Below are 12,176 nucleotides of genomic sequence, written 5' to 3' on the forward strand. Positions count from 1 at the left end.
TCTGAAGTGCCCTGTACACACCAGTGACCAGGGAAGACACTTGGTGATTTTGTAAAACGAGTAAGAAGCGCATGTCACAGAGGAAGGAAGGAGGGGAGACTCACACTAATTAATGACAAAGGAACCACACAGCTGTAAGTGAGCTAACTCAGCTCCACATTAACATAAGTGTTTTTACTGTTAGAGCAAGCTAGTTCATCGCTCTTGCTACCATGAGCCTTTAAAACTGAGTTCACGGTTTCTCCTTGTTCCTTCTTCTGAAGATTCCATTCCTTTAAATTCCACTCTCTTGTAGAATTGGAAGAATTCACAATTATAGATAAATTCTACCTGTCTTAATAGGATCAGAATGAAATGTAAAGACACAGTCTATGAACAAAATAACCCCATGACCTCTGAAGCCATTTCTGTATGTAACAGCAAGGTAAACAATAATGAAACCAAACTCAGCAGGGCTCAACAGCCAGGCCAAGACCAACCAACAGGCTTTCGTGAGCATGTGAGCACATAAGATGTTCAGGACAGAAGAAGTCCTTTTCTTACTTTTCTCAAGCAATATACCTATTGAAAAGTATAAGCATTTTTTTTAAACAGCTTTCAAGCTGTTTCTTTAAACCTTGGCAACATTAGAGGCAGGAATGAGAAAAATGTAATAGTGGGTGTAACATTCAGAATAATTGTAGACACAATTCCGTTTTTTTTTTTTTTTTAACCTCATTATCTAAAATTTATACAACCTCACATTCCCAAACCACCTCTGGCACTTTTCTTGAATTAACTCAAGGCGTACACAGCTCCGAAAGAAAAACAGATCATTTCCAGGAAGATGGACTCGCAGATGCGTCTCCCCGGACCTGGAAGCTGAATAAATAAGATTCTCTATTACTTTCCTACTCAGACCTTCGGTAATAAATAATTCAAACTTGAACAAGACAGTCACAGATTGAAGTCAAAATTTGAGGAATGTAAATGATTAGCTGTAAAAGTTCCCACCACAGAAACAGGCGCTTGTGAAAATCGGTTCCTATCAGAGCCCTAAGGAGACGTCTTTCTTGATACTGCTGGCTGTGACCACACTGCACTTTGTGCCCACAAAGGCTCACTTGTAGAGATATGAGAAATAACATGACTCCTGAGAGGTTATTTCCTCACACATAAAAGTACAGCAGGATGCTGGTGAGGCCTGGGCCTCTCTGCTCAGCTGTCACAATGCTAGGTCTCCTCAGCTCCACAACGCTAGGTCAGTTGGCGACGGGAGCCGTACTGCTTAGCTCTGGGCATCCATTATCCCTCCCTCCACACAGGATGGGGAGGGATCACTTTAGGGTCTCTGAAACTCAAGGCCTCCTGGAAAGCCGAGAGCAAACGGAAGCTGCCTGCGTGATCTACAGAAGTGTGGTCGGTCATGCTTGCTTACTGCAGATGGGATCTGAACACTAGGTCAATCACCAGGTGATCAGTGGGGCCTCTAACTGCAAAGATGCTCAGAAGTCCATCAGGCACTGCGCCTGGGCTCGGTCACCCAGAGCTGGGACAGCAGGGGCAAGTCCAATTGGAGCTGTCTTTTCTTCTCTAGTTACCTTCTATACCTCATCAAATCCAAGACAGAGCAATTGAAAAACACATCAATTTTGAAACACAAGGATTTTATTTAATCCTTTTCCCTTTGGGGGGTTTGTTTTTGTTCTTTGAATCATGTCTTTTTATGGAGCACTGGCTGTCCTGAAACTCACTATGTAGACCAGGCTAGCCTCAAACTCACACAGGCCCTCATGCCTCTGCTTCTCAAGCATAGGGATAAAGGTCTGAATTACCACATCAGGCTATTTAAAACGTTTTAAATTACATTTACTGATGTGTGTGTGTGTGTGTGTGTGTGTGTGTGTGTGTGTGTGTGTGAGAGAGAGAGAGAGAGAGAGAGGGAATGTGTATTTGTGTGAATGTGTGTGTGTGGCATGGCACATATGTGGAGATCAAAAGACATCTTGGGAGCTGGAGAGATGGCTCAGTGGTTAAGAGCACGGACTGCTCTTCCAGAGGTCCTGAGTTCAATTCCCAGCAACCACAGGGTGGCTCACAACCACCTGTAATGGGATCCGATGCCCTCTTCTGGTGTGTCTGAAGACAGCTACACTGTACTCATATACATAAAATAAGTAAATAAATCTAATGAAAGAAAAAAGACAACTTGGGAGAAGAAACAGTTCTCCCCACCCACATGGTGGGTGGGTCTGGGGAATTGCACCCAGGATGACAGACTTGGCCACAAGTGCCTTTACCCACTGAGCCACCTCTCCAACTCTCACAAGAAATTTTGCAAAACCTATGCACCCTATGTTTTATGAGAAGCTTTTCAGATATGTTTAGACAGGCATCTTAAAAAAAACAAAGCAAAACAATAAAGTGCTGGGTGTAATGGACCTGCATTTAATCCTGGCATTTAGGAAGCAGAGACAAACAGATCCCTGAGTTCAAGGCCAGCCTGGTCTACAGAGTTCCAGGACAGCCAGGGCTACACAGAGACACCCTGTCTCAGGAAAACAAGAACAATGAAGTGTGGTTAGGAGTATGATGGCAAGCTCATTACAGCAGCTGGTGGTAACAGGGTACGCTTTCTCCATCCTGTCTCAGCTGAAGCCATTTTGGCCTGAAAAGTCCCTTGGGAAAGCACCCAACCTTGTTCTGGAAACTCAGGGTCAAAATGCCCCAGCTAAATGCATGTTCTTGGCTTGCTGACCTGCTTGCTCGTTTCCCCCTGCAACTGCCAACCAGGACATAGTTTTTCCATATTCTTTGTCTTTAATAAGTCCTTGTAGATGCATTAGGGGCTGCTTAAAACATATGCTCTATTTGAACTTCGTCAGGCTGAGTGGTCTCTGGGCTTTAATTTCCTTTTTCTCATTTCCCGTCTCACATTTATACCTCAATGGTCCCTAACTCTATGCAACAGTCCAAAGGAAATAATAATAATAAAAAAAATCATAGCTGATATGTATTGAATGCCTTTGTGTTTCTGACATAATGAACTAATACCAAAATAACTTTTATTAAATGTTTTGGTGAGGACAATCTTTACTTCCTATTTACAATCCATAGAGACTCGAAGCTAAGGGTGAACCCCTATGTATCTGCTGTTACTCCTAATTCACATGAACCTCATGGTACTGTGCCCTTAGGATGGTCAGTCATGTGGGCAGGGGCAAAGCCGCAGAGAGGTGACCATATGTGAGAATCTCAGGGAAGAAGTACAGAGAAAAGTCTCAATCAAGGGTTTGGGCTGTGTGGTGAATTTAAAGCCTAGGAAATCGGTGGGGAGGTTTAAGAGCACTGGCTGCTCTTACAGAGGACCTGGGTCCTCCCAGAGTCCACATGGCAGCTCACAACATCTGTAACTCAAGTTCCATGGAATCCATCGCCCTCTTCTGGCCTCTGCAAGTACTGCATGTATACAGTACACAGGCAAGACCCTCATACACATAAAATAAAAACAAAAAAGAAGAACAGTGCTTCGGGGGTGAATAATAGGTTCTGAAAGAGGAGCTGTTTAGAATCTTCAAGGGGAGGTCTGCCAGTGACTCCTCATTCTGATAACTTGAGGGTTCTGCGTGTGTCTGCAGGATTCAGGGTTGAGATGTCCTGATACAATCAGTGTAAGAACATTACTGTCTACCTTTGCAGCACCGTCTAGTCAGCTTGACATACTTACTGTCTTTACTTTAAGTTATATTTAAGAGATGTCTGACAAAGCACTCACTTTCAATATTTGTTCCCTTTTCTCAGACAGACAGATAGACACACACACACACACACACACACACAGACTCATACACATACACACACTCACTCACAGATACCCCTAACCCTAGAAAATCATTTGCCTTTATCCCTTATTCCCTTTTTGTTGTTGATGATGTTTTCTTGGTCTGAGACAGGGATTCTCTGTGTAGTCCTGGACGTCCTGAAACTAGCTTTGTAGACCAGGCTGGCCTTGAACTCAGAGATCTGCCTGCCTCTGCCTCAAGTACTGGGATCAAAGGAGTGCCCCGCAATGCCTGACTCCTTGTTTCTTTAACCATGCTCCCCAGGGAACCAAGGGCACCCACCAGTATTTTATGACCAAATGGGAAGTAGGGATGTTTAGGAACAGATTATTGAAGGAGTGGGGGGAGGAAGGAAGGGCGCTTTTTTCTGATTCCCAAACTGCTCATTCTCCACAAAATTAAAGCAGTATAAGGTTTGTTTGTTTTGTTTTGTTTTGTTTTTTTTAAAGCATCTGAGTCAGGCATTAGTAGTGCACGCCTTTAATCCCAGCACTCAGGAGGAAGAGGCAGGCAGTTCTGTGAGTTCAAGGCCAGCCAAGGCTACACAGAGAAACTCTGTCTCAGAAAACCAAACAAAACAAAGGCGTGTGAATGAGCCACCTCAGTGGTTAAGAGCAGTGGCTGTCCTTACAGAGGACACAGGTTTGATTCCCAGCACCCACACGGCAGCTCACAACTGTCTGTACTCCCCTTGCAGAGGATCCAGGGCCCTCTTCTTTCTGGCTTCCTCGGGCACTGCCACGCAGGTGGGACATGCAGGTGCAACATCCACACACAGAAAAGAATAAAATAATTTAAGAATTTTTAAAGAACCAGATGATGAGAAAATGTGGCCGTGTTGTCAAGAGTCCGAGTTGTAGACACACAGGGAAACTTACCTCGTCAGCCCATGGGATCCATTACCCCACCATCCGATACACAGGGTCACCCACTCTCAGGTTCCCGAGCTTCTCCACTGAGAAATACATCCCAAAAAGCGGAGATGACTGGTATATACTCTTCACAGAAGGATCACACAGGCGATAGCTGAAAAGAAAAAAAAAAAAAAATCTGTCATCAGTCCAAAAGGGAGACAGGAGTCCAGTGTTATCTGCAGAACTTGGAAGATTGCTCCTCAGGCTAATTATGGGCCAACAACAAGCCCTTTCTAGAGGTGGACAGGAAAGATTGTAAAGTAGCCAAGCCAAGTGTGGTAACGCACACCTTTAATACCAGCACTCAGGATGCAGAGGCAGGTGGATCTCTGAGTTCAAGGTCAGCCTGGCCTACTAAGTGAGTTCCAGGACAGCCAGGGTTATATAGAGAAACCCATTCTTTCAAAAAAAAAATGTGCGGGTTTGTGTAAGTATGTACAAATACTTTATTACTTAGGTACCTTGGACTCACAACTCATGGGAAAAAATTGCTCATGAAACCTCTGAATGGAACTACCCCTCACCCACTGAGGTGACTGGCTTTCAGTGTCAATGACACAACCTAGAACCACCTAGGGAAAGAGCCTTGATGAGACATTCTCTACACTAGGTTGGCTGGTGGGCTGATGTGGAAAAGACCCAGCCCAGTGTGGGTGGCACCATTCCCTAGGCAGGATGTCCTGAACTATCTGAGAGTAGAGAGATCAAGCTGAGCACAAGCAAGTGGGCAAACAGGCATTCATTTCTCTGTTCATGACTCCAAGCGACGTGTTTTAGGTTCTTGCCCCGCCTTCCCCACAATGATGTACTGGATCCTGGAAGTGGGGGCTGAAATAAACCTCTTTTTCCCTTCGATTGCTTTCCTCAAGACATTTTATTTTCCCCGGGCGATGAGACTAGAACACTTGCCAAAGCTCTGGGTCGAGGCATTGGCCCCCAGTACCTTCAATTTCTCCAACATTAAGATTCAAAATTGGGGGCTGGAGAGACGGCTCAGCTGTTAAGAGCACTGACTACTCTTCCGAAGGTCCTGAGTTCAAATCTCAGCAACCACATGGTGGCTCACAACCACCCATAATGAGATCTGAGGCCCTCTTCTGGTGCATCTGAAGTCAGCTACAGTGTACTTACATATAATAAATAAATAAATCTTAAAAAAAAAAAAAGATTCAAAATTGGAGTTCCTGGGCAAACAAAAATTAAGGCAGAAATGTCACTGGCCAGTCAGACTGATGAAAAAAGGCCAAGGCTTACTGAAGAAAAATTACCTTGAGTGTATTCTAAAAAGCAGAAACAAATGGAACTGAAAATCCAAAGGTCTCATGAAATGACGTATAAATCTGTTAGAAATGCACAACAAAGCAGGCGCAAACAACCAACCAGCCACAACTGATGAGAGGGCCTGGAGAGGCCTCCGTTGGTCAGGTGTTTGCTATGCAGGATCAAGGACCTGGAGTCACATTTCCGGCAGCGAGAAAAAGCCCAGTGGCACCCAGGGGAGGCAAGGACAGATGACCTCTGCAGCTCACTGGCAAGTTCACTGGCCAGTGAAAGGCCTTGTCTCAAACCTAAACTGAAGTGCATCCTGGGTGGGCAGAGCCACAGCAGCTTGTGTGTCTTCAGCTTCTGGCTGTCCCTGCTTCCAAGCTGGCACCGGCCTAGCCACTCAGCACTGCTTTGTGTCTCTGCAGAAAGAGGCTCACACATCCCAGCCCAATGCCTCTTGGACATTAGAGGGAACAAGGACCGAGTTCTGTATGCCTTGAGCCTGGCCCAGGGAGCTCCGAGTCATCTGGCATTTTCTGAAGACCTGGCTGCAGACAGTCGGGACCAAGTTAAGACTATTATGACCACAGAATATGAATTTGGGTTAAAAACTGCTGACACGGATGCAGAGAAGTGAATGTGCCCATGAGAAATCATGTGTGACACTTGAGATGAGAAAGGCATGCAGGAATGAACCGTGGAGACCCTTCCTCACTCAGAGAACACATGTGCATGTGTGTCTGAGAGTGAGAAGACAGCGGAGTGCTGCTAACAGCAGTTTTAGCTGGCTAGGAGGTCTGCCCTTTGAAAATAAGTCTAATCGCTGGAGAGGTGGCTCAGAGGTGAAGAGCACTGACTGTTCTTCCAGAGGACAAGGATTCAATTCCCAACACTCACATGACAACTCATAACTGTCTATAACTCCAGCTCCAGGGGACACCCTAGAACAGACATATTTGCAGGCAAAACACCAATGCACATAAAGTAAAAAATAAATAGATCATTCAAAAAAAAGAAATTTCTATAAAACAAACTCAAAAAACAAACATGAAAAGCAATTGATAAAGTCATTCAATGTGAACCTCTGCCCTACATACACACACATAAACACACACACATAAGCACACACACACAAGCATACACACACATATAAGCACACACATACACATAAACACAAACACATACACATACATACACACACATACACACACATTCACACACATTAATTCATACACAAATACACACTTTCACATATACACACATACACACATATACATATAAACACACAAGCACACACACATTCACTCATACAAATATATACACATACATGCATATACACACAAGCACACACATGAACATACATGTGCACATATACACACATACAAATACACACACATTCACTCACACATAAATACACACATACACATACATACACACACCAAAAAAGAAGTCGGTGAGAGGTTAAAGTTTCAAAATAGAACATTATACAACTAAAAATGTATCAGAATAGAGGATCCACCTAGAAAATTAAAAATATAAAATGAGGAAGAAACAGGGACTCACACCCTTGAGGGACAGATACAAATCAGAGGTGTCCCCGGGATAGCGCACAGACAGGTGGTTATAGGCACAGGTGATATCAACAACATGGGAGCACTGTGGCGTCCTACCTCTTCAGGGTCTCCAGCGGCTCCTTCCTGTCGATGATGCCGGTGTCTGGGTCCACTGTAGTCAAAATGCACCTGTCAAAGGCCAGGGTTAGATGGCGGTTACAAACGGAAGTGCATTCCACACCCAAAGGCCACGTCTAAGCCCAGCCTTTACCTGGGACAGCTCAGCACCCTTTTCATCTCCACGTCACCAATCAGGAGTTCATCCCAAGTATCCTAGGAGAAAAGGGAGAGGTGGCTTTAGTCTTGGTCAGATACTCCACGTGACAGCAGCAGCGGGACACTGAGAACTGGAAAGTGCGGGGGGGGGGGGCACAGTTGTCAAGTTCAGGACACATGACTCACCTTAAACAATTTTACAGCACTGAGTATGGAACCCAACGCCTGTGCACAGGGGCCAGGCAGCCAATCACAGCACTGCCCCCCAGGGCCAGGCATCTTCCTCTTGATTCACAATCTCAATCACTGATTCTGCCAGGTCAGCAAGAACAAGCCTTCCAAAATGCGGGGTGCCCAGCAGACTCCCCAGGTGGCTTTCCACCATACAAAGAGAAACCCGCAGCTCTAGAGACAAGTTTGTTCTCCCCTAAGGCTTAACTCAGTGTTTCTCAACCTGTGGGTCACGACCCCTTTGGTAAACCTCTATCTCCAAAAATATTTGCATTACAATTCCCAACACTAGCAAACACATTTACTGGAACAAAAGTAGCAACATAAAATAGCAACAAAAATAATTTTATGGTTGGGAGTCACCAGGACATGAGGAACTTCTTTTTTTTTTTTTTTTTTGGTTTTACGAGACAGGGTTTCTCTGTGTAGCCCTGGCTGCCCTGGAACTCACTTTGTAGACCAGGCTGGCCTCGAACTCAGAAATCCGCCTGCCTCTGCCTCCNAGACAGGGTTTCTCTGTGTAGCCCTGGCTGCCCTGGAACTCACTTTGTAGACCAGGCTGGCCTCGAACTCAGAAATCCGCCTGCCTCTGCCTCCCAAGTGGTGTTGGGATCAAAGGCATGCGCCACCATGCCCGGCTCATGAGGAACTTCTAAAGGGTCGCAGCACTGGGAAGGTTGAGAACTGCGGGCAGGTTCAGCTGCGGCAGAGGCCAGTTGACTCCTGCGTATAGTATAGTCAAGCACACCTGCCACTCCACAGGATGCAGGCTCTGCATGCCTCCAGGACTATACCTTGCCTTTGCACCCTTTAACACCGGTCTTCAGTTAGTCCTCATGATTGAGGGGAGTGACTATTACCGTCCCTACTTTCCCAAGAGACAGACGTGCAGCACACTGTAAAGCTGTCACGCCAGGAGGAAGCAGGGTGGCGAGGCCTCAAAATCAAAATTTTACTATGAAGGCAAAGCTTTCAGTCCTCCCTGATATTTTTAACACACCCACATACCTGACATATATTGGCAAACATACAGCTCTGTGTACACACACATGTACACTCATACACATACAAATATACAAAGATATGTATGCACAGATACATACACATGCACTTTCATATGTAAATACACACCAACACACATATACATACGAGCACATACACACAAACATGCAGACACATAAGTGCAAATACAGATACACATACAGATAAATGTGCACACTTAAATACACACATATGCAAACATTACACACAACTACACACATGAACACTCACACTGGGGCTGCAGACAGCCCAGCAGTAAGAAAAGCAGCTGCTTTGGCAGAGACCCCAGGTTTGCTTCCTAGCACCCACACGGCAGCTACAACTCCAGTTCCAGGGGATTTAATACCGTTCTTTGGTTTCCACAGCTGCTGCATACATACAGTGCACAGACACTCAAACAGGCTCACACATATATATGAAGAAATAAACACAGCTTAAAAAGGAAACAAATGCACAGACATATGTACAAAACATAAACACACATACATGTGTGCACGCATAAACATACTGTGTCATAGCACTGCATATGGTTTACAAACACACAGTCACTTGAATACATTTCAGTGTCCCAAAGGGGATTGTTTCCAGAACCCTCTTCAGAATCCCAAATTCTTAGACCTGCAGTTACACGTTTGTGAGATCCCTGACTTGCTACCCAGGTGCCAGGATCCAAATGCTGTCCTTATGATTACACTTTTAACCACTTATTCTTCTCCCCAGACACCAAGTCACATTTTGTCTGAGTTGGTAAAAATCTATGAAGGGCTGGCTGTATACATATAGCCACATATACACAGATCATGGGGTTACAGCCTACAGGCCATGTATCGTCCATATGGGGTTGAATGCCAACACACTGAATGGGACAAGGAGCAGCAGGCTATGAGAGTGTGACAAGACAGAGAATACATGACCAAGCAGAGAGAGAGAGAGAGAGAGAGAGAGAGAGAGAGAGAGAGAGAGAGAGAGAGAGAGAGAGAGAGAGAGAGAGAGAGAGAGATCAGCTTTGGTGACTTTGCAGACCCCTTAGCCCCAGATCCTGTCTCTAACCTGGAAACAGTTTCATGTTTCGGCATGATCTCCTGCATCTGCTTTGTCACATGTCTGCACTTGACATCATCAAGATGCCAGAGGATCGTGTCTTGGTGTCTTTACAGCACCTTAAGGTCTGTAGCTATATATTTAATATCACACAGTCACATGCTTACATAGAGCTACATAAAGATCATGGTCCCTCTTATTAATTAAAAAGTGATCTGGGAGCTTGGCAGGATGTCCCACGGCTGTAATTCCAGACCCTGGGGGATATGGGCACAGATCCAGGAATTCCATGACTCGGGTGGGTCATCCCCACAGCCTAGGCTACCTGAGGTTCTGTCTCAGAAAGAACACAATCTGAGGTCCACCTCTTGAAGGTTTGTGACTGATCTACTGAGACCCACTGATGATCAGTTGAATCCTTTGTCTGGGTCTCTAGGAGAAACGGGGCATTTGAAGATGTCTACAATCAGATGCAAACAACGTTCCTTAGAAACTGGCCAGGTCAGGCCTCTGAATAGATGTACAGAGAGACACACACATGAGGAAGAACTGACCCCCTGGTTAGCTGGTGGCTTTGACTCCCTCGGGGCCTGAGAAGGACTTAAGTTTCTACAGAGGGCAGAGCAAGGGCAGGGGGGAGCACCACCTAGTCTCCCTTCTGCAACTGGCTGTGACGTTGGGATCCACCTGCATCCAAAGGCAAACTAGCTCCTCCCTGGGGGCTACAGGAATTATAGAGCAGAGCACAATTAGTATCCCACTACCAACTGGGTCTTCACAACCAGACACCTCCCACCCAGTTCGTGACCACAGCAACAGTACAGAGGTCTCCACAGATGCCCTGGGTCCCCAGTCACCCTCCAAGAAACTGCTTCTGGTGGAAATAAACACGATGTTCCAAGCAATCAGTTGGCCCAGGAGCTATGTAAGCTTTGTAAAAGCCAAGGTCACACCATGTGACAAATGGTGTTCAAACACGAGGCAAGCCTCCCGCTGGAGGGTGACCAGTAAGTACAACGCCTGTCTGGAAGGGAAAGGGCCCAGGACTGTAAGCGGGCAGGGGTTCTACACTCCTTTCACCACACGAGGGCGCTGCAGCCACAGGCATGTGAGCCAATGGCAGCTTGGGAGGCCAAGGCTCGCTAACTCTCAATTCCCCTGCTCCAGGGGCTTATTTTAGCCTTAGGTTAAGTTTGACAAGTTACAGAAAAGCAAGAATTCTACAGTCAGTAAACATGACATCTTGTCTTCTTCCCTTAGCTCTAGGTCCTAAAGCAAAATTAGTACCAAAGCAATGTTTTAGGAGACAAATAAAAAATATTTTATTTTCTACCTTAGCATTTACTGTCACCTTGACATAGCCTTGAGTCTCAATTGAGAGACTGTAAAAATCAGATTGGCTTGTAGACACGCCTGTGGAGGACTGTCTTGTTTGTAAGTGAGGTAGGAGGGCCCAGCCCACTGTGGGAAGCACCATTCCCTAGACTGGTAGACCTGGGCTGTACAAGGTTAACAGAGCATAAGCCACAGCAGCGTTTCTCTGTGCTTTCTGTTCCAAGTTCTTACTGAGTTCCTGCCTTGACTCCTCTCAAGGAGAGACCATCACTTGAAAGTGTGACCCTTTCCTGCTCCCAGTTGCTTTCAGTCAGAGGTTTATACTACAGTCAGAGAGACTAAACTGGAACACGGCCTAAAGTAAAACTTCCCCCAGAACAACAGGCAAATTTCAAGGGACCAACAGTGGAACTTTTACTTCACGAGATAATTTCTAGGCCAGTTTGGTCAAGTTCAGCAGTCCTGGGACTTGAACCTGAGGCCTACTGTATGCCAGGCAGGTTAAGTGTTCTTGCTGCTTGAGTTGCCTCCCCAGACCTCTTTTCATTTTTAATTTTCTCTAATTTATTTATTTTTATTTTATGAATATGTGTGAGTGACTGACTATATAAATGTGTGTCACATTCATGCCTGGTGCCTGGGGAGGCCAGAACTGGGGTTGAGGGAGGCTGAGAGACACCGTGTGAGTATTGAGAACC

The 12,176-nt window shown here is 45.5% G+C and overlaps 1 protein-coding gene across 1 annotated transcript in view; it reads right to left on the bottom strand.

Moving 5' to 3' along the window:
- Positions 1-665: 665 nt before the first annotated feature.
- The window catches only part of Marc2 (mitochondrial amidoxime reducing component 2), a 28,041-nt gene continuing 16,530 nt past the window's right edge, over positions 666-12,176 (bottom strand). Inside the window, exons 5-8 of the mRNA XM_021198394.2 lie at positions 7,826-7,887; positions 7,672-7,743; positions 4,700-4,847; positions 666-861 (exon numbers count right to left, since the gene is read on the bottom strand). Coding sequence (XP_021054053.1) covers positions 4,721-4,847; positions 7,672-7,743; positions 7,826-7,887 — 261 coding nt within the window. The 3' untranslated portion in view covers positions 666-861; positions 4,700-4,720. The remainder of the gene's footprint in view (positions 862-4,699; positions 4,848-7,671; positions 7,744-7,825; positions 7,888-12,176) is intronic.

This window comes from Mus pahari, chromosome 5 (genome assembly GCF_900095145.1).
Source record: "Mus pahari chromosome 5, PAHARI_EIJ_v1.1, whole genome shotgun sequence".
NCBI lineage: Eukaryota > Metazoa > Chordata > Mammalia > Rodentia > Muridae > Mus > Mus pahari.